The sequence below is a fragment of the Ooceraea biroi genome, chromosome 7 (genome assembly GCF_003672135.1).
Source record: "Ooceraea biroi isolate clonal line C1 chromosome 7, Obir_v5.4, whole genome shotgun sequence".
NCBI lineage: Eukaryota > Metazoa > Arthropoda > Insecta > Hymenoptera > Formicidae > Ooceraea > Ooceraea biroi.
In genome coordinates, this window is record NC_039512.1 from 8,187,789 (window position 1) to 8,214,248 (window position 26,460).

Here is a 26,460-nt window from a genome sequence, read left to right on the forward strand (position 1 = left end):
AGATGATTCCAGAGAAGATGGTTGGGTGAGAGGACGGAGGTTGGCGCACGCAGTTCGCTTCATATTCTCGTGATGCTCTTCTTCTGACACCCATTTCCGCACACTGCAGCATACGTGTGTGTGCGTGTATGTGTGCGCACTCCCTTTTTCGTCCTAACGTTCGAGCGCGCGGCCTTATAACTAAAACGCGAGAACCCTTTGACTGGTACTCGCATACCAGATATTACTTTTACACGTGTGATACCGCATCAGTTCCTGGAGACAAAGGCTGCGAATATATGGCGGCGGGAATAGAGTAGACGTGTGGGGTCGGTCGATGAGGTTCACGCATCAATTTCGCTGGGACTAGTGAGTAATTTTCTGCCCCTTCCTTTCGCGCTCTTCTCTCTTTTTTGTTAATCTGCTGATCGACTGGCTCCGCTGAACGTTCTATTGTGAACAATGTTAAATGCGACGAATCGAATCGGGTTTATCAAGTCTACATTTCAATTCGCTGTGCGGTTTCAATATTCAAACTCTGTTAACTACTCTATTCTTTCCTATTTTCTATTATCTTGTTATTCTGGTATTGCAAATTTGTACTTTACCGTTATTAAGTAACGTCACGTTGCAATTATTTAATCAGAGATATGTTTAACAGTTGTTACAAAAATTTTAAGTATAAAGTAAGACTGTGACATGTAATAGTATTATTTTAATTATTTTTGCTTTAATAATAATTTATGTCATGATGTAATTACATCATGGCGTGCATAGAATTCATTCGAATATTTCAGTCTTAGAATATTGCGGCTAAGTATTATTGTATAAATATTAAAATGAGATATGAACTGAAAGGAATATTCTAGCCTACTTTGTTTAATATCTTTCTAGCCTACTTTTGTTGGAAACTTTGAGTAATGATATTGATGTATTAGCTTTATATATACATTTGACTAGAAATTATCTTTTATTTTCTACATTGAACAGTATATCTATCATCACAACGTTATTATTGATGTTCGTCCTAAAAAAACTATTCACTATCTTGTCGATTATCGTAGATAGCATTATTTGTCTGCATAATAAAGATTAAATATGTTGATCGATAAAAGCATCAATAAGAACTCACTAATTCTGAAGTTTCCTAGGAATATATACGTACGTAGAATTGGGCCACGTTATTTTGATCTTATCAAGCGTAAATCTTGATGGAAGAATTTTACGATTAAAAGAATGAACGCGGTAATTGTTCAATACTCTTGCAATGTAGAAGGGAAGAACAATGAAACAACATCATCAGCACATAAATCGCGAATTGTACTTCTAGAATGTAAACGTTTAAACCATTTGGTCAAGAATCGAAAAGCTTTTCTGCGACGAATGGTGAAAGGAAGAAAAGGAAGCAAAAAAAAAGACGAAGAAAAACAACCGGCTCGGAACATGAAACGAAACAGACTCTTCGAGATATTCCACTTTACCGAGTTATGAGTGCGCGGTTCGAGAGGGTCGAAAGGAAAGGAAATTGCGTTAGGGTAGTACGAAGACGTTTTATTCCGAGCCATCTCCTCGACCCACACACCATCCGACTTCGCCGTCATATTTTGCTCTCCAGTTCTTCTATCATCGCATGTACGAACGTTAGACTTCATTGTCTCCAAGACCTTCCTCGACCAGTGTCTCCCAGTATTATTATGAAAAATTATGAGATATCCTTCCACTCATCGCATCATATATCATTGTGCAACATGTACATGTGAAAGACTGTAAAAAGGCAACAGGAAATTACGTGAATGCGTGAGATTGTTTCGATATAATCTTTTGCAAGAAGCGTCTTCTAGAACCTTAACACATTTTAGAGTTTTATTTTTCTAATATAGGACAATTTGCAATAAAAATAATATGCGTTCTTATAGTTTTTGTTTTTAGTTTTATAGTTAATTACAGTGACTTTGACGTACTACAATAATTAAATTTATTTAATTCAACGTACAATTTTTGTTATCAATATATAACTTTTTGTGACGATGTTATATTGATTGCATAGCTCTGCTGATTCTTTCGACGACTATTTTGTTTATGTGGCATCAAGCTGAGTACTGTAAACCATAAATTTAAAACTGGGGTCTTGTTGCGGAGTTTGTAGCAGCAATATTTAACGAAAAACATGTTTCCCGCACTAGGATGTAAACCCATTGCATCGTTTTGCGCCGCTCGTGTAACGAATGATTCGCAGCATGCGAAAAGGCAATACTAGAAATTCAGCGAGCCAAGCCATATATTGGCTCCACTGACAATTTTGGGGAAATGTAAAGCGAAAAATAGGCACCTGAAAAATTGTATTTGCTCTTGCAATAGAGCATGGACAATTATTTATTCTGACAAATTCTTATTTATTATAAAATTCGTCTGTAAATAGTAACTATCTGAGAGAATTAGACTGCTAATGAGATTATTTTAAGTATTTAACACTTTTAGTTATATATAACTATCTGTATATATACAAATTAATCATCTCATTTACTTTGCTAAATGTTAAAACAATATATCCTAGAAAAAAAAAGGTGCGTAATGATAAATTATAAAGCTTAACGAATAAAGGCACCACGATATTGATTGGGTTAAACAAGGACGAATTTATCTCATGAAGCAAGCAAGGTGGAGGTGAACGAAAGGTGTAAGCTCAGATTAATAGGGGTCGATTTCAGTATCGGAGATGGCAAATCGCGGTAATTAATATCACCATTTGTTCAACGTCACGTGCACGCTTAAATGCATACATACACGCGCGCACACGTACATACTCGCGCGGTTGAACGAGTGTGCGAACGTAGACTAGACAACGTATGCAAGCTTGGAGATAGGCAAACGCGTTCAGTCTAATTGAAAGGCAAAATACATATCCCGACTTTACGAAGATATTAATTAGCTTTCGCGGTTCATCGGCTTGCTCTCGAGCACTCCAGGAATCAGGAATCGGCGCATTTCACACGCAGCCACGCAATTTTGATGAACGCATACGATTGCTCACGCGATGGCTTGTTGAAATTTAATTGTTGCGTCCGAGAATTTGTGCGGTTCATTGACACATACGTTGTGTGAAATTTCATATGATCGGGAAACGCTTAAACAGCTGTGACAGGGGAAGCGAATGTGAATTTAAAGTACACACTCTTGTTTTCAGAGTACATATTATACTTCTTTCTGGATGAGTTTCTGAGAAACAAGATTAAATTTGTTTCAATCGATAATTGTTCAAAGTCATTCGGGAAATTTGTACGAACGACAAAATTTGTGAAATGACAAATGGTAGAATTCCCTGCGAACCTGACATAATTATCTAAGCACTAATCGGCGAGCACGATGTAGCGCGATTACATTTGATTTGCTAAATCAGGCTTTCGATTGAACTGCTGCAATTACTACTACTACGTTATAATCTAATGATCTACTATTACTGTTCTTGTGAAATGAAAATCGACATCTATTGATATCCTACGTAGTTCAATTGGTACGTTGAAACGCAGAGAAATACAGTCGACAAACGCTAATTGTCTGTTAGTATAATATACTGCAATCAATACGATGAAATTCTATTTTTTTAGACGAGATTTATCATCGATTTGCTATATCTATTATTCTATTAACTTCAATATAAAGCAAATAAATTAAATTGTACTTTATAAACGAAATCTGGTATTTTGAGCGTTCTATTCCTAGTACGTTTAATAAATGTAATGTATCTCACAATAATTAATATTTACTCACATTTATTCCATCATGGTTTATATAATATCAATTAATTAACAATATTGCTGTTTGCGTGTTAATCATATGCTACTTTCACAACACGCATAAGTTATATTATTAAAAATTCAAAACTAATAAACTAAAAATTTCACAAACTAATAAACTTATTAAGTCTTCCGGTTGTTAAATATTGGTAGAACTATTCTGCGTTTATATAATATCGTTCCAATAATGTAGCTTATGGAAGTTTCCCAATCATAAAATCGATTTTCTATTATTTATTTCAAATACCATAAATAACTAGAAACATTGATCAGGCAAAACAAGGATTAATTTATCTGGTAGCACGTTTAATGTCACGAATTAGAATAATTTGGGGCGATGTAAACGGTAATCATTTATCTAACCTCGTTAAAAATTATGTTTTAATAAAATATTCATAGATTGCATGTTCTACGAGAATACTTAATTTATTTTAGATATAAATATCATTAAGAACGTTGCCGTTTCACTGTTTTATTTTTTATGATAATCATATAAAAAAATTTAAGCACAATTAATAATTTCTTCTTTTGCTAACTCTTTCTTCTGACAGATGTTTTATCTACGTTAATACAATTAATCCATAAAATAGGTATGCATCACAGAATGCGTGCCCAACAGCAATTCCATTCTATTTCTTTGTTTTTTGCATCTCGTTATTTGTTTCCGTGAAATGGCCGAGATGCACGCAAAACTGTGTCACGCAGATTTATTCGAAATGTCAGGATTATTCTGCAAAAAATGTTACGAAAGTTCAATTCCAGCTTAAATTTCTATGTTCACAGTGTATAGAAAGAAATAATAAAATCAATAAAATTGAATAATAACTTATAACAACTAAGTATAAGAAAATTTCGCAAATCTTTGAAAATAATATAATTAGTACTCTTATTTAGAGTTTAAATTTTATGTAAACTATAAAATATGATTGAAAAGTTGATAAACAAGAAAATTTGGAAAATTTTTAGCATAGCAGAATACAGAAAATTAAAAGTTTTATTTTCGATCTTTAAATTAAAATTATGAACATATAAGAAGTTATAACAAGTCTATTGAGGATATTACAATGTAGAATCCTCCATGTTTTTTAATGTGATCTATAATGGAAGCAATCCATGTTAATCTAAGTCAGCGAAGTCAAACATTATATAATTTCTCACTCTACATAATAAAAGAAATTATTTTGTAACTTGGTATAGAAGCAGAGAGTAAAAGTTACAAGCTACTAAAGAGGAGAGATAATTAAGTTTCTTATATAATTCTACAATGTTAAGATGTTTTGTTAAATATCATTATTTACAAAATATATCTTTATTTTAGGAATAATGTATATAATAATAATAGATAGAATAATAGGAGATAACTTTGATATTCTTATCTAGTTATTTTAATTACATTTTCTTTGCTACAGAAAATATGACTTTGAGGTAATTAAACTATCTATTTTTTACATTTTTGTTTTACTAGAAAGTATTCAATAGTATATCATATTTTACCAATATACATACATGGAAGAAAGAACTTATTACATTATGCATTTTAATGTAATAGAATACGTGTAATAACACGTGTAATATGTGTAATAATAATTAATGTCTTTACAAACATAATACATGGGTGCTTTGACGATATGATATAAAATTTATTGATAAGAAATAATCTTGTGATTAGTAGCTAGAAGCTATATTTTATTTTCTAATATACATTTATTTATATTTATATTATAAATTTATTCAACAATTTTTTAAATTCTCTTATGTATATAAGTATATATATAATACAATTATTGATTTTTCTTCTTTTAGATCTTAATTAATCATTAATATGTACGTTACAGTTTTTCATTAATTATATTACAAGATAATGTTACATTATTTTTGTTAACACGTCATAAAAAATATTTATACGAAAAAATAAAATTTGTTTATGCAATATTTTATTTTACAAATTTTGAGAGATAATTAAAAAAAATGTATTATATTCTTTATCAGAAAAATATAATTTGCATTTTCCTAAACTGAAAGATCTCCGTCATCTTGGTAATTATAATATATTATTCTTATAGTTATTCTTATTCTTATAAATTTTTGTTGATAGGTTCCTTCTCAAGGAATGTATAATATAAAATGTTTACAATTTTTGTTATTTTATTTGTTTCAATTTGTGAAATAGCACATGCCAGAAGTACATCTTCTTTTTATGCTTGTCACTTATAAAGTCCTATATTACACCGTTTGTCTAGTCTAAAAAGTCTAGAAAGTCTCTAGTAAGAGTTAGAGATCCAATAAGCCCATTTTATCATACATAATTATTCTCTTCGTTATAATTTTTCGATAAGCTTCGCTTTTATAACCCGGATTCTCGTAAGAGCCATCTTTGCTCATAATTTCGTCAATATCTTTCGCTTCGTTCTTACTAGACAACATCAACGGCAACACCGTGAAAGATGAAATCATTCCGTAACGTTCTCTTTTTTTCATTACATTCATCAGCTGTTCCATGGTGGGTGGCTGCGTTTTACAGTTCAATTGCTTCATAGTCTTTGATAAAGTATTATGGTATTCCTTCAATAGAATATCCTTGTTGTCAAATATATCCGGGGAAGGACTAGTATTGAGGAAATAGTGAAGATCGACCGCCGGCGATGTGTAGACGCATAGTTGAAAGTCCACCTGCAATGTCAAACAATTCTCTCGATCGATCGATCTCTGGAATGCTCGGCAATTGAATTGGAAATGAAATTCGTGCACGGGGAAAGAAGTGGGACTCGTGTTTAGGAAGTCGCAGCGATCGAGAGCTTGCGCGGGCGACACGGGCAGACAGGTGGAGGATATACCTGATTTCGATCAAACTGAATTTATTGCATTATTTACAACATGCTGCATTCTAAAGAGAGTATCACATATTGTCGCCAGATCTTTGTCTTGATTGGTAAAGTCAACAATATGATTTGTACGCGAAGCATTAGATAATATGCAGAATAATTGAAATTGAAATAATGCACCTTTGGAAGATAATCTACTATTTATGTAAAAAATGTTATATTTTTCTAGATACTAAATAATTAGAAAAAAGAGAGATTTTATTGAGATAAAATATATACTATATTTACATATGGATTTATATATTCAATTCTATGAATTAATGTAATTTTAATTTTAGCTAAATGATTATAACGTTAATGAAACTTTGTATTTTAAAAGTAAATCTTTTTATAACGTGCTTCTACTTACAAAAATGTGCTTAGTTGGTTTTCCATTATCGTATTTGAATAACATATTGTTCACCCAGAAATCACCGTGATTAATGACGTTGAAATCATCCTCGCAATATTTGCATGCCTCTATTCCTATTTGATATATGTGGTCGGCAAGTTTAAGAATTTTGTCCGAGTACCTAGCAATAAAAGTCAAAAATATGAAACTCCAGCATTTGTTATATTTCTTAAATACTTTTTACTTAACATATTATATTAAGTATTATGTCCAGTCTTTTCACTTTAAACGTTACTGTAACGTATCACAATATACGTCAATACATATCACAAAAAGTTATTTCAATTATCAAAGATTATTATCAAAGATTCAAGCAATAAATACTTTTTATATACAAATCTTACTTTTTTCCCAGTTCTGGCCATTTTTCGACTTCGGCTGCTAGGCCTTTAGTACCCATAATGAAAAATCCTCCCATTTCTGCCGGATGCTGATCGTTAAACATTCCTCTCGAATACATCTGTTTTTGGTTTGGTTCCTGAATATCAAATTTCATTTTGAAAACTTTTACGTTTGCTCACACATTTGGTCATAAAATAAAATAATAAAACTTTTAATATGAAGTAAAGATTTAAAACGTTAACAGAAAAATGTTATAGATAGAATGTCATGTAGAAAATCTGTGATCATAATGTATTAATAATGCATTTGAAATTAAGATTATAGTGGCATCGTGTAAAAATTATTATTAGCAATAAGTATATAAAATTCAGAAAAACATATGAACAGAAATACATTCTATAAAAGCATGTAAATTTTTTGGTATAAACTTAATCATATATTATGTCAATTAAAAATAGTTTGTTGCAGTATTATTTATTGCCATATCCTTCAGCGTAAAATATTAAGTAAATTTTCGTTAAAATAAATGCTGAACTTGTGTTTCTTCTTTTTAAATTGTTTTCTTGATATTATTAAATATAGGCATTATATTTTATTTATTTGTCATTATTTAAAAGAATATACGTTAAACGTGCACATTAATAAATATAGAATTATATTTATGAAAATAGTTACACATAAAACAGAATAGAATTAAAATTTTCTGTATGTTTTCGAATTCTTGCATGATGTTGTGAAAATATTTTCTATTTTTTTACATAATGTAAAGTTATTGGTTTACCTTCTCGCATACGGCTATTGAAGATGCATGAAATCTGGCTAATCCGTGCAGCGCCAATATGCAGTGATCCATATCAAGACCATTCAGGCGACAGGCCATACGGAAGTCTAGAGGCGCGAGATCTTCGATCACCAGGAACATTGGATCTTCTTTTTGTACATACATGCCTTTCCCGTTCAAAATGTAATTGGGTCCTAATAACTTGTTCATTTTATCCAAGGTGTCTGTCATCATCATTATCTCTGTTGTAAAGATGTCCGATTTTAGAACCTGTAAATGATTTGTTTCCGGATTATTCACAAGGGATATTTTTATTAAGCGTATTTGCAATGATTACAATCATCGATTATGCTAATAGTATCGGTATATTTTTAATTTTTTAAATTAGTGAATAATCAACACTACGATTTGCTATTTTTTAGGGGAATGGGAAAATATATTACATAAATGAAATAAACTTACGAGATCTTTACGCATGCCTTCAGTTGTGGGCGCGACCTTGACTATGAGCGATTTCTTGTCTATAATTTTATGATCGCCCTGATCACGCTTGTATTCAACGATAACCCTCGTCATGTCGCTGGTGTAGTTATCACCCTTGCACGTAGCCGGTTTCGAGATTATATCCATCACCTGGATCGAGTTGTCGCCTTCCGACTTTCGCAGGATCTTCTCCAGCAAGCATAGATTCAGCCATGTCGGTGTCCCTAGGGCCATTTCTGAAATTGGAATTGGAATTGGAGAATTTCCCCGACAAATCATTGTTCTTCCCGCCGTGTCACGAAACGCGAAAACGATTCTTTACGATAACTTATTGTTCGCGACGAGATTTATCACGCTTCCTTTCTTTCTAGCCAACTCTCTCGCCTCCAATTCCGTCTTTCCATCTTTTCCTTCGTCATCCCTTCGCCCATTTTAACATCGTTCCTTTCCCTGTGTCCGTCGATATTCAAGACAGGCATTCCCTTGCGTTTGAGATCGCTGTTTCAATTAAGAGCGTAATGGGACGCCCCTTTCCTTTTTTTCTTTTTTGGCCAACGGTGTACGTACGTACCGCGTCGAGATCCCCGTCGAAGTGCCGTCGTGATCGAGTTGCGGTATTTGCGAGAAATTTACGACACGTCTGGCGCGCCGCGATCGCGTACGTACTTGTGGTCCAACGACGTCGGCCATACTTTATCCTGAGTTTTCTCAGAAATATTTTTCGCGGTTTGCTCAAGATCAAATCTGGTCATAATTATGGACGCTTCATAGCTAAGTTCGTATAGGGAACCCTTTTTTATAATATTAATGCGATAAATATATTAATATCTTAAATTTGTTATCATTTGTTATTGTTGTTATTAATATCTTTAATTTGTTTTGTGAAAATAATATTGAATTTATGTAATCAGCTTTATAAAATAGATAAAAAACTATTTCAAAATTCTCTAGATTTATCTGCAAAATCCACAAATATCTCGCATTCACATCCCGAGCAGGAATGAAATCAGGTATGTCCTATGTATGGTTAGGGCCTGATCAGGAAGCAGTAAGGTATGTCCTAATAAGACATTCCCGACATTTGCCTGATCCGGTGCGCAACAGAAGTTACGTTTTAAAACATTTTTCAGGTATATCTTACACGGGCCTGATTTCCTTATCCCTATCATTGCCCTATAAGGGTATTTCTTACACGGACCTGATTTTCTTATCCCTATCATTGCCCTATAAGGGTATTTCTTACACGGGCCTGATTTCCTTATCCCTATCATTTCCCTCTTATAGGATTTGATAAATGTTAGTCTGATCATTTTACTTGGAACTGTAAGATCTTGAAAATTATCATTTTGTATACTACTCTGTAGTGCGACTCGTTATCGATTTTCGGTATCGATAACTAGCGACAGAAAAGACACGATCTTGGAGAAAAGCGCTCACTACACTCACAGGTTGTCACTACCCAGACAGCACATAATACTAAAAGTTAGCAGAAAGACGTCTTTTATAAGTTATCTTTTTGGCAAAGCGAAAAGATGTCTGGAAGACATATATCTTTTCATCTTACCGAAAAAGACAACGTAAAAAAGATATCTTTTCGTAATCTTTTTTATGATATCTTTACCGACATAGCATAAAGACATATTAAAGATATCTTTTCAGCCAATTAACAAAAACCATTTTTATTTTATATTATTATTTTATAATTGTATTAAACACCAAAATAAATTGATTAAAGAGTAAGAACTGTTTTATCGTACTTGCAAAATAAAGGTCATCACACATAAAATTCAATGATGTATTTTTTACGTTTCCACAGAAACGAAAAATGTATTTTAATAAATTGATTCGAAATTATATACTTAATGTAGAAAGAATAGTAATTCCTACTTAATTTGCGAGTATTAATTATTTTTATATCATATACATCTCAATGTACTCGATTATGGAACAATAAGAGACAAAAATCAACACAGTGTGTTTCCCGCCTCTGATTCACCAAGTGACCGATAGATGGCCAGGTCAGGCGTGACATTCTCACAAGTAACATTTGGTTAGCACCTTACAAATAACCATCTGGAAAACCGATCCGGTACTTTATTCTTCTCTTCTTTTGGACTCTTACTTAGAACATGTACTAGTAGTATATGTTCTAAAGACTCTATAGTTAACGATACTGAAAACTATCAATAACGAGAATCGCACTACTGATGCCCTTACCAGTACCCTATTAGAAAATGTAAGGCACAGCAAGGGGCAGTCATAAGGTCCTAATAAGAAAAACCTGATCAGGCAAGTTTAATTCTCGACGTTACATTTATGGTCGGGGCCCAACAAGGACTACCTGATGAGACCCTAATCAGGTGTTAGGGCATGTTTATTAGGTTCCTATTAGAACCCTTCTAAAATTTCTGCTCGGGATGTATTCATGCGGTATGCAACTTTTTCGCAATGCAACTTAAATTCTCCTTGGCAGAAACGCAAGTCACACAGATTGCGTGGCATTGGCTGAGAGTTTGAGATTCTCTGTTGGTGCAACATTTTTGTGAGAATATTTTTTTAAATTAAGGTAAATGTTTAAAAAGAAGACATACGCAATCGATTAAAAGAATTCGAGTACCAGGTATAAAAAGTAAATTCCTATTAATAAAATCGTTTTATTCTGTTCAACTACTTGCAGTGATATATCAGATGATACGTTATCTGTATGTAATCAAGATGTGAATAGATTTTTAGAGCTCGCTTTTAATCGCAGCGAGTTCGATGGCTTAGATGACTGAAATAGAGTATAATGGCGTCCTTCTATAAATATCTTGATTTTTGAAAACGATAATATTCATATGGAACCAAAATAGACGAATAAAATAAATAGTCAGTAAAATACTTTTGTTTTATACGCATCCATTTAAATTTTTTTACGGCTTTTTTTACGAACTTTAACGTTGTCGTGTGCTTTGATCTAAACGATCAAAGTCTTCTCGACTGTTCTTGAACTGTCTGTATCACACAAAATAAACTTCAATACGAGCTAAGCCATCGTCGCTTTGGTGCAACATTTCAAACGTTTTCATGGCAGTTTTGTCAAGCTTTTGTCAACTTTAAAGCAAAATTTGCTCTCCGTATTTTTATGCCATGGTGCACCAAACTACTGACACATAAATGTCAATACCTGTGTTGCACATGTTGACCGATTTTCGTGGAATTTCTATAGTTGACCTACCGTTGAGCTACCGAACAAAGCTTTCAACGAATATAAATGCACAATAAATAGTGTCCCTGCTTAGCAAAATGTTAGAGCCACTGTTCGAACATTTATAACATATCATAAAGAAAACACATTTATGACGATTCTTATCCAAATGTACAATCACGTGTACAACATTAACGAATATTAATCTGACATTATTTTGGATATTTTTGTCATTTATCGCAACATATTGGAAACAAGTGGAAATGTAAAAAAGATTACATAATTTGCCAATTTGCGTTTGTTATAACTTGTCATAACAAGATTTTTTCAATTGCACATAAATGTGAAGTAAACGGGTATATCGACACACTGATGTATAAGTTGATTGATTGTGATTTCGATTGCAATTGAATCGTTTTCACCTTGACACTCACTGCACTTACCGCTTTGCAAAGTCAGGCGCGAATTGAATGTAGAAGTGATAAGTTTTATACTGAGAAGAGAGACATAGGTACACTCTTTTATACTCTCGCATAAAGCTGTTGGTCACATGTCTGGTCTTATTTAATACTGCACGTGGGGATCATCACGAACGCGGCATCTAATGATTTGCTTCGTAACTATCCAACGGCTCGCATACGATTGTGAACTTCCTGATGTATTTTAAACTATTTGAACTTGGCGAACACTTAACATCGATTTATTACGTAAGACCTTGATATAGATAACGTGATGCTAATGATGATTGTGATAGATAAGATGATTGTTCTTTTACTACAATGTTAGTACAACGTACTAACTTACATGTGCATTTATCGTTCGGATTGCAAAACAATTTCACTGACGAGCCAAGATTGAGCAAACACTTGTGCACATTGCACTAAACACTGCAGAGAAAATGTTAATCATACGAATGATTTTAATACAATTCATTGAACTCCAATAATGTACAACTCCAAAAATTAATTCACGCATTGTATCAATTAGTGTCCATAAAATAGCTTACTTTGAGGTTTAATAAATTTTTGTAAATAGTGAAGAGTTTAAATAATTTTTGTAAATGTTGATTCAAAAAATATCAATGCGTACATTCAAATACTGATGCATTGTTCGATGCTTTGAGTAATTACAAAGCTATATATATAGATAATTGTCAGATTTTGTTATATTCTTATATTTCCACAAACATTTAATTTATATTGCAAAATTATGTCCATTATATGAAATATTTTTTTATAATAGTATGTATATTATATCACTTTTATTATTTATTACTTTATATAATATTTTATTATTTTTTAAATTTGAATTTCTTATTTAATTGTCATGGTTACTGCCTGGAACATTAAGGTTTTGTACAAATTTTGATAACGCAATCTTATCTTATGTAAGACTATTTTAGGGAAATTAAAATTGCGATATAAAAAGATCGTTATCTCTACTGAAAATGCCTGGGAGCCTCTCAATTCATGAAATACGTGTTATTAATGCGTTCCCTGCCAAGCCGGTTTTGAGTAGTTGTCATTTTTAGGTCATGTGTACTAAAACCGGTATACGTTATAAAGTTTGATAAATATGTACAAATTATCTATTTTTTTCGCTTTTTGTGAGCTAAAAATTTAGATTTTAGTAAAGTAAATAATGAAACTAACAAACTAAAAAACAAACTAACAAACATCATCATAGAGCATATAGTAGTGATGCCAACAATTATTTTCTTGCACTTTATCTGCCAATACTAAAAATATCTTGGCTTGAAAATGAGTTTCAGAGTGTACCGAAAATGATACACACAGCAGAGAACGTGTCAATAAATCTTTTGTATGTAAACGTGAGATATCATATCATACGTAAGAAAACTGACGGTTAATTCGTATTATCTTTTTTTATTGTATATTACCGTGAGATGTTGCATCATACGTAAGAAAACTGACGGTTACTTCGTATCATTATCTTTTTTTTATTGTGTTTAATTTAAAACTTAGACACGGTTTTCGTAATGTTGACGTTAGCAATTGGTATATTACGCAAGTAATACTATTAGGTCATTAACTAATCTGAGTTGCGTCTAGATTGCGATATAACTCAAGGAGATGTTTTGGAGACCTTTACTTTTTGGTTTGTAAAGGTTATTAAGGTTATCCTATTGTACATATCCTACTGTAAAATACTGTAATATGTAACTATAATATGTAACAAACTATGTTATCATAAATATGTATTCATGTAGTTTGATTTATCGCCGTCTAGACACAAGCCGTATTACTTATAAATGATCTAATATTAGCAATTAGTATGTCCGTAATAATGTTCTTTTCAAAGAAATGTTTATGTGTAATAGAATTAATTATGATATATAAAAATTCAATCTTCTTACGATTTGACATATTATATAAACAAGAACAATGACAGCATGCAAAATCAACTCTAATTATCTACACGCGAATGATAAATAGTAAGTCGTCTGCATTTCATAATATTGTTACGTACAAACTCGTTTTGAGAGAGGTTTTACGTAACAAATGATATCTTTGCTACCAATTTGCACGAGTTGTCTCTCTGTTCAGGAAGTTAATAAGCGCGATCACGAAATCACGCAATAATCGTCATAGTAAGCAAGATATGTTACGACAAGAGCAAGATATGACATGCACAAGTTATTCTGTGTAATTAATTTTTATTGCACATATCATGCGTTAATCGTATTTAATTCAATGATAAAGTGTATATACCTATTGATGCCGCATTGAAAAAGAAATCTTTTATCATTAAACGATAATTAGTGTTAGATGTTTGCTACATACTTGAGCATAGAGAATCTTTTTTAGTTTTTGCCTTAAGCGCTTGGTGGGAATGCAAGGAAATTATTGCATAACTTGATATCTACGTTTAATACGAGTGTATGCAACTTCCTGCTATTTGAACATGCTGTTAGTTTTGTTAAATAACATATTATTTTGCTTCTAATTTCTAAGTAGTTTTAAATACTGAATTTTGATGTTTAAATATATATGAGTTTTTATGAGAGATGATATAATGATTCATATCGCACTGACCTTAATAGTGACATAAATAATGAAAAAGTATTATTGAATTACAAATAAAGCATTGTTTGTGTTTATAAATAAACAGATTATTTGTCATCGGTAATGGGAACATGTGGCATACATTATTCATAAACTTTACCTGTGCATATCGTGTGGTCTGTTTTTCAGTTACTAGAATTCTAAGTGCTAATGCAATTTCTCTGAATGCCAATACTTCCAATATTAAATTTTGCGATTATACTTTGTCAGCTAGTTATTTCAGAATGTTAATTTGTGCAAGCATTTATGGCAAATGCAGAACTGGTCGAAATTCCCAAACGGATTCATAAGTCGATCAATGTCGATGAATTTTTAAGAGTTTAATTAATTCTCGGGAAAAGCCGATAAGTATTGCTATTCGATTGAATCGTTAATGGCCGCATGACTAAAATTACATACTCGTGTGCAATTCTGAAGTATCGGGGCGCTGCATTCACAGTCCGCGCGATTTATTTATATGAGCCGATTAAACGGAATGGCCAGCTCCCCGGTAGTTTTCAATTACATTATTCAGCGATCGCTCGCGCTGCGTGAAACACATCGACCGGCTGTCCAAAATTCTAATTGCGTGCAATATTACATGTGAACTTATACATACGAGCGACATTGGAAAATGATAGAAATTTCAGGCGGATCCGCAAATTAGAAACTGTGACGTGCAGCTATATCTATCAAAGACTTCCATTACAATTTAGTTTCAAGTTTAATCTAATTTATTTACATTTATTTAATTACAGCGAGTTTTATTTATATAAATCAATAGGATCTCAAAATTAATAAAGTTTCTAGTCATAATAAGTCGCCGTAATGGCAATGAGAATGTGTGGAAATGAAAAACATGTTAAAATCTCACGTGTCATGTTGACATGTGTCGAGTCATCTCACACATTATAAGAAACATAAAAAGACTTGTTATGTGAACTTACCATTTGTTCTTGTCATTCATTCACGTTACATCACTGAAAATGGATATTACTGTATGACGTACTGATGTCAAGAGCACATTGATGTCAAAAAAGTATTTGACTAGTAGTCAATGAGGAAGTATAGAATAAGTAAGAATATTTCAAGCATAAATATTCGTTATAATTACCTATATAATACAGTTAATAAAATAATCGATTATTGCTCCCTGTGAAGACGTATATAAAAATAATATATCAACGCAATCGGAAAAGTACTGTATCTCAAGATTTGATATGGCAACGAAAGAAGTATGATTCAGATACTGATTAGATCTAGCTAGATTTTAATAACTGTTTCAAAGCTTTCATCTATAATCCAAAAATATCTCACTCAAGGGAAATGATAAGAATATTTACATAATAAGTATTATACTGAAATTATTTACACAATTTTTCATAAATATTTTTAAATATATATATTCAGCATTACTTTAAATATTATTGTATAAACACTAATATCTTAAATATAATTATGTTATAGCAAAATCTATATTTATTGTAGTCATCATGAGTACGTAACATTTCTGCAATGAGATTACTATTACTTTTGATAATAGATATTTATCATTAGTTATAAAAGACCTAGTACCATTAGATGAACATACACAGTGATGCAATAACAAGATATTCACATAATAAGAATATTCACTTACACTGTAACAAGTTTCTTTACAGTTTAATGAGCTCACATCTGATAAAAAAATTTATGTTTGCGTCTGCTGACAGATTTATAATCATATCTTGTTATTGCATCACTGTGTATGTTCATCTAATGGTACTAGGTCTTTTATAACTAATGATAAATATCTATTATCAAAAGTAATAGTAATCTCATTGCAGAAATGTTACGTACTCATGATGACTACAACAAATATAGATTTTGCTATAACATAATTATACATATTTAAGATATTAGTGTTTATACAATAATATTTAAAATAATGCTGAATATATATATTTAAAAATATTTATGAAAAATTGTGTAAATAATTTCAGTATGATACTTTTCACACATGTAACATGTTATTCTTGACGGAAGAAATAAAATTACTCGCTTTCTGTAAGAATAGGTGAGTGTAAATTGCAACAGCTCAAGTCTCACGCAAATATTTGATTATTGTTATAGCCGAGGAAGGTAAAGAGAAAGCACGCTGGTCTCAGTGCAGTGTGCGTTTTGTGCACGCATCGCGGCACCTCCGACGGAATGCCAGGACTTAAGTTTTTACGTTACATCCCATCGTGCGCTGTTTACGACACTCGTGCGTAACGCTCCTCAAAGCTCAATTTGCGAAATGCCGTCCCGCACGTTTCAACATTCAAATATCAATATAAGTTTCGTTAAGTCGTTGCGAAATGCGGACCGTTGCGAGCACTCGAGCTGAATGCAGTCGTTACGTTCCCACCGTGCTCGCTTCATCCACCCCCAGCGGCGCTCTCTCGTAGCCCTTTACGAAGCACTCGTTCTACGAGTTCTCCCTCTCTCCTGCCATTCGCTCCTCGTTCGAGACAATTGTACAGCATAGGAGGTGAGGAGAGCTGAAAGATAGTTGGACACTAGCCTCCCGTAAGATCCTCCTTCAAATAAAGTGACAATTTCCAATGTTGCTTGAATCCCCGGCGCAGACCGGCTCCCGGGCAAATCACGGGATAATCCCGAGCAATGCCCCCTTCAGTATCGGTTTTACAAGCGATGGCACTTTTTCTAATGGAACCTGCGTCTGCAATGCATTTATGTTTACGCGAGCGACTGCAACTGCCTCTTAACTTTATTTCCGCTGAACGCCGATTGAGAGGGATACATGATTGATCCCTGCGGCGGATTTTCCGAGCCAGGAGTAACCTTAATCTTACCAGATCATTTGTATTCTTAACATTGTCTAGATAACTGTTGACTACACAAGTATCTCCAACACATTTGCGTATTTTTTGACATGCTTTGCACATCCACTAATTTCTTTTTCTGCAATCCTTTTTTAGGATATTTCAAATCTATATTCTGTCTTTTATTTCATCAGTTTAGCAAGATATCAAATATCAAGATATTGCAATTATGATTATATTTATGCAACATATTTTACAAGTTATACAACTATGAAAGAGAATTATACATATTTTAGTGCACATAGGGAATTATACAATTTAGTGCATACAGTAATCTACGTAGAAAACATTTTAACGAATAAAATATTTTTTTAATACGTTATATTTATTTTTCATATTAGAGAATACGGCTTAAAATTCTCATATAATATGAAGCATAAAGTAAACCTCTCATCACAGTAATTTTAGATCATAAATGGTACCACAAAAATTGTACAACACGGGCTTTCCACAAAAGGATCTCCGGAAAATATTGTTGTGTATTACGGACTGAATAAAACATACATTTGATGGAAACGTAACGACGCCCCTATTATTATACAGTAACATGTGTTAACGAAGGTGCATAAAGGTATGAGTAAAAAGGGCACTTTTGAATTACGAAACTACAGTAACGGGAATTTTATGCGCGACTCTGTACGGTTTTGAAAATTTTCCAACTGGTCTGTGATACGTGCGCTGGTGCTACCTTTCTCACGGAGCTTTATTCAACGGGACAGTCTGCTGTCCGTTATCGTTGCTGTACTCCTTTCCTCCAGAAAGCTAATCCAATCAACCTGCGTCATCCTGCGAAATTTCCAGTCAGCGCGAGGAAACGGCCGAGACGAAAATGAGACGTTTCTGAAACTAGTCAATTTCGCGATAGTTCTCGCAATTTTCATCTTTTTTATCGAAAAGTATATTTTGCCGATATAGTTGAATGGTATCGAATTGCGCAAGTCGCGCATTTGTAATTCCACCAAATAAAATATGCAGATGCTGCAGTGTGACGCACTTCTCGAAATAAATGCCCCTTGATGCGGAGAAATAATACTACTGACATGCGATTAAATAATACTGACTGATAAATAATATTGACATGCGATTTTCTTGATTTATCATATCTACATCAAGATAATCGCGATGATACTAGAAGTGAAATTAATCGAGAATAAAATGAAATGGATGATGATATAGCGAAGTGGTATAATATCCTAAAATCCTTTTTTATGTTCGATAACGCAGGCATGATTAATGAAGCAATTTCACTAATCCATTTCTTGTAAAGAAATAAAAAATTTGTCGCTGTTAGAAAAATGTAATGCATTTATGATTTATTTGCTAATAAATTCTGCGTGAATTATGGAAGACGAAGAGAGATATAAAAAAAGTTGCAGTTCTCTGAAACTAATTTTTTTACTATTTTCCTCATGATGTTCTTTCAAACTTTTTGCATCGTCATTTACTACGAATATTACCGTATCATTATATTGACGTCACCATATTGACTTTGTTGCAAGAGTGCACGCTTTTCTGTAAATAATGTTTCTCGGCAGTTGTGTACATTGCGAATTATATGCATTTGCATATCGCGTCAACACGTCTTCAATTGCACCCGAAGAACGTGGCTCGATGAGCATCATTTCTTAAGAATTCCACGAATGCTTGTAATGATTCTGTTGGCTCTGAAATATCTGCAGGCTGGCAGTAGATGATTTTCTCGGTTAATCTCGATTATCGGAAGCGATAATGCAGCGGTGCTCATCCAATTATTATCAATGAATGTCGTTCCTAAGAGCCCTAACATCAGCTGAACGATTTTTACACTCTGCTGCAAACGATCATTAGGGTCTGGATAATCACTCGGTTAGCCATTGATTAATTTCTCGTTTATGTCAAACTTCAGAAAGAATTTCATGAGAGTTTCATTAAGAATTCCCGGAATTTTTTTCATTTCGTTATCGTTGTAAATTATTATCATCAGAAAATTGATCAAATTAGCTTGGTTTCTTTATTTAGGCTAAGCTAATTATATTTATTAATTTACAGTTTTCTTGTTTGCAATTTATTTTGTTTAATATCCATCTTATTTCATATTTATTTACATATTTTCTGTTATTTTATTTTCTATTTTAATTACAGTAACGATTGAAGATAAAGAATAATACGAGCAGTTATTTGTAAATGGGGAATCCCACGTTCATGGGGAATGAACACGTTCATTTTGTATACGATCAAATTTATCAGAGGGAACCTAAATAAAGCTCGATCTCTCCATTGAGCTAGAAAGTCATATCACGCTTCAACCCCATGACCACAAAATCCCAATTCCCAATTCCGGAAATGGCATTGTTCCTGAATAGAACTCGGTCTCGAATTAAAGCTTTTTATCGCTTGATCGACCGTAATTCTCATGATTTCCGGAAGTACATTATTGAAAAGCCCTTAACTGCGTATAACATATTTCCGGCCATCATCGGTAACAGCTCACTGGAATGGACTGTAAATAATTTAGTAGAAATATTGCGACAATTAACGATGCGATGCATAAACATATGTTAGGTAGTATCAATGGCGATAAAATTATCTGTTTTTAACACTCTATCCCAATGCATTAAATAATTACTTGTCCTAATTATAAATATACGAGTAATTATTACCCATAGAACAAACATGTTTTCATACACATGTACAAAGTTATAACACAGATTATAATGTAACTAATATATAATAAATAGTATCATTTAAATATTTAATAACTTAAACATACAATAATTTTACTCCTTAATATTCATCAGTAATAAATAACCGCCAGCAGTTATAAATCGCCAGTCGGTAATAAATCGCCATTCGTAGATTCAAATATAAATATAAAAGAAACTTCGTGCAGGAAGAAATCTTTCTGCGACAAAAGTCTGCACGAGCATCCGAATTTCACCGTCGCGTATTATCCGCCGCGATTTTGCGCCATTAACGGTCGCGATTCGTCGACTCGAGTGAGGTAGGCGGGGTTAAAAAGCTCTCGTGCCGAGGGTAAGTTTCAAACTTTCACGATGAAGGCCATAAAGTTCTAGGAAGCGGGTAGGAAGCGTCGGTGATACCGGGCCACGGTAACAATGAAATGCAGTGTAACTAAGCCCTTTTAACTCTCCCTTCCCCGGCAAGTCCGACTACCCCAGAGCGCCCTTCCGCTCGCCCTACCTACGACGATGACTGGTACGGTTGCACTTTCTCGAGCTTTCATTTAGGAAAACAATTGTGAAAGCATCGTGCACACCAAAAGAGCAAAGCGATACGCGGCCTGAAAAGGGGAAAAACCCCCCTTCCTCCCTCACAAACCGTGCAGCCACGCGCGCATTGAATACTCTCGTGGTGTAAACTCGCACTCATAGATTCGTTCCTTGTAAAGGATACCGTCATTGTTTTATTTTGCAGTCGCGAGAACATGCTCACGTTATGTATGGATTTCCTGCGGCAAATTAAAGTGCCCTTTGTTGTCCAAAATCCAAGGCCCGCGCGAGCTCGCATCCAGCAGAGTATCGATTTAAATCTCGGAAGAGCAACTGGTAACTTAAAAAATATGAAAACCGGTGGCGTTATTTGGTTAGTTGGTTTTGATTAAGTTTTTACAGTGTAAATCTATGCTTTAATAATTAAAATATATAATACGTGCATTTTCAATATACATTACGCACACTCAATATATTATCTATGTATAGTAGATATAGATGTAAGAAATTAGAGTTTTTATTAGAGATTGGTGTAGGGATTCTTTTCTGTTACTTACATTATTTACATACACGTACAGGATGGTTCACTGATAAGTACGCCGAAAGTACTTTCACAATCACTTTTAATATGTAATGATATTCAGTTCAGTATACATGCGTCGGGAAATCACGCACTGTCGTTCGCTATTTTTTCGCTCACTCGACGCGCAGCTTCTACACTTCTGTTTCTTTTCTAACTGTACCCTTTTCTATGTCTACATCCGTCTGTCTATCCGTCTGTCTATATTTATAACTGTCTATTTTTACGTATGTCCGCACCTGTGTTTCGTCGCTTGCCTATTTATACGGATTATGAAGCATACAGTGCCTTTTCGAAATTGTCAATGATTAACTTATTTGTTAGGAGTTGTAATATTTTAAGAGCTCAGAGGTGTTTGTCCCGAAAACGGGTAGCTTCAACGTCTCGAGATGAATCCGAATAAAATTTGTCAATACACAATTTGTATTTTTCTACATTTACATTTTTGATTGTGCTATTATTCATAATAGCAATTTGAAATCAATTTCTCGTATTCTTTATCACAACCTTTTAGCGAGAAATCGATATTTAAGAGCAATTCCTTCTTACGTTTTCGTTTCGCGGAAACTGCAAAAGATCATTACAAAGCATTCAAGTTTCCAATTAATTCATCTGCGCGAGCAAATGGTTTTGAGTTGGATGGTATTTGATATCATTTAAGAGTGAGAGGCGAGCTTCCCTTTAGTGGCAAAACGAAGCTTGGTAATCAACTTGGTCCCGGAGAGGAACGCAAAACGTTGTGTGTGTGAAGCTGGCGTATCATTTCGCGGAAAATCATTAATTATTGAGAGTTCTGGCTCCCTTTTTAATAGTTCTAGAGTTCCTGATAGGTTAAACACGTAGTTCTGGCCATTAAAGCGAAAAAATCGCATAGTGTAAAGTGAGACGCCAACTTCACGCAGCGTCTCACTTTGTCCTGCGACAGTTTCCGCCATAATTCCGGCTAGATTTTAAAAGATCTACAGTTCTACATGAGTTCTAGAAAGAGTTCTAGCGAAAAATATTTTTTTTCATCTTTTTATAATTATTAAAGCTAAAAAATGTTTAAAGGAATGACGACTGGTTAATTTCAGAGAGTTCTGTGCTTTATGAAATATTTCTCGTGTAGTTCTGAACATATTTAACAATTTTCCAAAGAGTTCTGAATGCAAACATTAACAATTATTTAACAAAAAAATTTTTTTCGCTTTAATGGCCAGAACTACGTGTTTAACCTATCAGGAACTCTAGAACTATTAAAAAGGGAGCCAGAATTCTCAATAATTAATGATTTTCCGCGAAATGATACGCCAGCTTCACACACACCAAAACGTTCCGTGCAAATGAGTTGGATGTGCTTTGCGGCATTTTCAATTTGGAAAACAACTGCGGAAGGATATCGCATATCGAAAAAAGTAAAAGAAGAAGAGGAGCAGTATCTTCGTCGGAAAGAAGCATTTTTCAGTGACAAATACTCAATGGCATAAACTGATAAATGTCAACTAATAAATTGAGTAATTATTGAACTTACTGGCGAATCAAAGTTGTTGGTGAATTAAACTGATAAATGTTTAGTGATTCTATTTTGGTTGTACAGGTGATGCACTTGCTTGGCTTTATTCTGCCAGCAGGGCATGGTCGCATTGTATGCAGATCCCCTGCAGAAGATCAACCTGCTTGTCATCGAAGAGATGCACACATGAATAAATTTGTTTCAACATCTTGGGGAAAAAAGATTCTTCGAGAGAAGGTTACCGAAACGTTGATATTGAATGTGTTAAGAGATTATAAACATTTTATCAGAATATCTCTAAAGATTAACACATTCAATGAATTAACATGTATGTAATATGTATTTAATGTACATATATAGTACAAAATATACAATAATTAAATGATATATAATAATAAAATATAAAAAAAAAATATATATATATATATTGAATTCGGATTACGTAATCATCTTTTACGCAAGTAGCTTAACCGCTTAGATCACAATACGAGAAATCCGTCCACATTGACCCTATGTGACCTCTCATTTCTAACAGTTAACTCGAGCTGGAAACCAGAGTTTCATCCGACGTTGCCGGTTAGCCGAGACCTTCGACGGTCTTTCTCGTTCTCGAACCGTATAATTGTATACTGAACCAGTGAGGATTCTCTAAGCTTCGGATCTCCACAAGCACTGTATTTTCATCACGACTGCGGTACTCTGATTGATATTGCATGAACGCTCACATATATCTGATTTTGAACTTACGTAACTGTGATGAGCTCAATCAATTAATGGAAGGAAAAGAAAACGGACGTAAAAAAATAACTTTACGACATTGCAGTAGTATATTGTTAATATAATTCGTTTTTAATAGTTTTATTTCATGGAAATGTTTTCAAACATGATCACAGAATTTTTATTCTTAAGCATGATAACAAAAGAACAGATAATAGACAACATTGTTGTATTGTATAATTGTAAAAACTATTACAGACAATTGTCTCTTAAATCAGTTTGAAAAATAAAAAAATTTGTCTTACTAAACAAGATAACTTCATAAACCTTTGTATTTATGCATAGAGTTTTGTTTTACTTTTATTCTTTTTGGATTGATTCTTAATTTTATATATTATTGGATTAAATATTTTATTTAAATATTATAGTGTTCTCTTGTAGCAACATGTATCGTTGAGATTGCTAATTGATTCTAGATATTTAATTAGAAATTAATTGCTTATTAATTGCAGTCAGATATTAATTTTACATATTACGAATGTAATGATTACGTTTTGGTCAATCAAAATGGTTAAAAATAATTATTTGGGCATGTAGAATAACATTTACTATATAATTATATTTTAGATATAATAATAAAATATTTTATTTAATAAATGTATATAATAAAATTGTTAAAATTAATTTAAATTATAAATATATCAATATACAAATTTTTTTTTAAATTTATACAAAAATAATTTACGAGTATATTTATATTTTATGGAAATTTTTTAATATTTATGTTACAGTTAGTAAATTTAAATTGTTTATATAATTGTATTATTTCAATGAATATTAATAAAATTCTTACTTTATTACAGAGAAATAAATTTAATGCTACTAATCCTATATAAAATAATCATAACAGTATCTTCAAAAACTTTATTCGGTACTAGTAAAAATATCATAATCCTTTCAGTAATTTTTGATTTCACGATAATCTGCCAATGAGGCTTAATACTTATGACTACTATCAACCTATAGTAGTACCTATAACAAAGCAACACACTTACGTCGAAAATCTTAGGAATGTGCTCTCTGTAACTCTCCGCAAAGCTGGAATTTAAATTGCGCGCTAAGCTTGCAGGTCAAGCTTTTCCTTCAAGCTTCGTGTAATTTGCATATTTCGCTTAAACGATGAGGAACTCGATAGCGCGTTAAATCGAGCAACGAGATAACATTCGGTATGTTCTATGGATAATACCGAGTCTTGTATGGGTAAAACTATCCTTCAAACCTGCATGATGCTTGACGTATTGAACGATAGATTTCAGCTGATGATGCCGGCGAACCTTTGCATATCGCTTATGGATTCGGCTATCGAGTCCTCCCGATGATGCAAAGTTTGCCAAGCCAAGGTAATTAAGGAGCGCTTGACACGTACCGACGAGGATGAAAATCCTATCGCGCGCTATTATTTCGTCGCCTCCTGATAGCACCTCCGACTACCAGAGCGCAGCTTAACGCTTTAATCTGTTCCGTGTCGTGCAACTTCTCGGATTTTCGACGGGGGACGATTACGGAGGGTTTGAGCGCGACACTCCGTGTTTGGAATAATAATTATTGTTGTTTAGCGAAGTCGTCGAAACGTGCCGTAGCATAATAAAGTCTTTACGCATACGTCTCAGTCTTTCTTACACGTGAGAAATAAAAGTTTCGAGAGAGACCGACGTTCTCTTTAAATTAATATTTTCTTTGGCAGAGCAAGTGGAAGGTATATAAAAATATTTCTTCTCTCTCATATATTTTTGAAAGAAGGAATATGTATATATAAATCCGTAATAAATATATATAACAATTCTTGTGGCATATTCTTTATTTAATGAAATTCTTGCAATTAATAAGAAGATTCGAAAAGATTAAACACAAGTAATCAACAAAACAAGAGACGACAGCGCGCTAATTATAAATTTCAGCATAATTGCTGTAATGAGACGAGTTTGAAAACTCAATTACGTCAGTATTTCCTTTTCTGCACACTTTTGTCGCTTTTATTAGTATTAAGTTTGTTACTCAAGTACCAAGATTCAAATATCTAATATACATAGCTATTTTGATCACGTAAAAGGAACTATGACAAACTGACACGCGAGATTTCAAGAATGCTTACATTCAGAAAATTAACAAAATAGAATTTTGCTACGTATTAGAATAAAGGAACTTGAGGCAGAAAATTGTTTAGACATATTTTCTTGATATGTTAAATAATAGCCTTAGAGATAATAAACATTACTTTTATATTATGCTGTTTTATGGATATTAATTCTTCTTTTGCTATAATTATACATTACGATTAAAAATTTTCTACACAGGAATATAGTTTAGAAATAAGAACTGAAGACCTGTTATTTGCTATGTATGTAATAAATACGTAAATGTTTGAATATACACGAGCGTATCATGCGAAATGTATGTGCTTTCCAGCGGCACTTCGCTGAAAGCTGCTTCTGTTTATTATAGCCTTACATAAAGCCAAGGAAGATGCTTGCTTTTGTTGCGCGCCACACAACTTTTATATGTATCACATGAGCGTGTAATAACGCCATTTGTTCCACTCACAGCAAGCCAGTCGTCACTCCGCCATAAAAGGCCCGCTAAATTTCGCTGCAGCTAAATACCATTCAAAATCCGCTTTCCACAAAGAACGCC

At 33.1% G+C, this 26,460-nt stretch overlaps 2 protein-coding genes and 1 long non-coding RNA gene across 6 annotated transcripts in view; 2 read left to right on the forward strand and 1 right to left on the reverse strand.

Moving 5' to 3' along the window:
* LOC105282418 (basement membrane-specific heparan sulfate proteoglycan core protein) overlaps positions 1-26,460 on the forward strand; it is a 171,397-nt gene that overhangs the window by 24,902 nt on the left and 120,035 nt on the right. The window lies entirely within an intron of this gene.
* LOC105282416 lies at positions 5,901-12,435 on the reverse strand. 3 transcript variants are annotated; one of them, XM_011344360.3, is made up of 6 exons: positions 12,283-12,435; positions 8,632-8,888; positions 8,170-8,439; positions 7,391-7,524; positions 7,005-7,167; positions 6,045-6,443 (listed from the first exon to the last, which is right to left on the reverse strand). In XM_011344360.3, exons 2-6 carry the CDS (start codon positions 8,884-8,886, stop codon positions 6,045-6,047), a joined length of 1,221 nt encoding a protein of 406 aa, XP_011342662.1. In that variant the 5' UTR covers positions 8,887-8,888; positions 12,283-12,435. The 3 variants fall into 3 exon arrangements, with proteins under 3 accessions (XP_026827104.1, XP_011342662.1, XP_019888203.1); XM_020032644.2 differs by having other exon boundaries at positions 12,274-12,293; XM_026971303.1 differs by lacking the exon at positions 12,283-12,435 and having other exon boundaries at positions 5,901-6,443; positions 8,632-8,886.
* Positions 22,816-23,974, forward strand: LOC105282417. Its single transcript, XR_894481.3, has 2 exons — positions 22,816-23,380; positions 23,588-23,974. It is a non-coding gene; the product is annotated as an uncharacterized LOC105282417 (long non-coding RNA).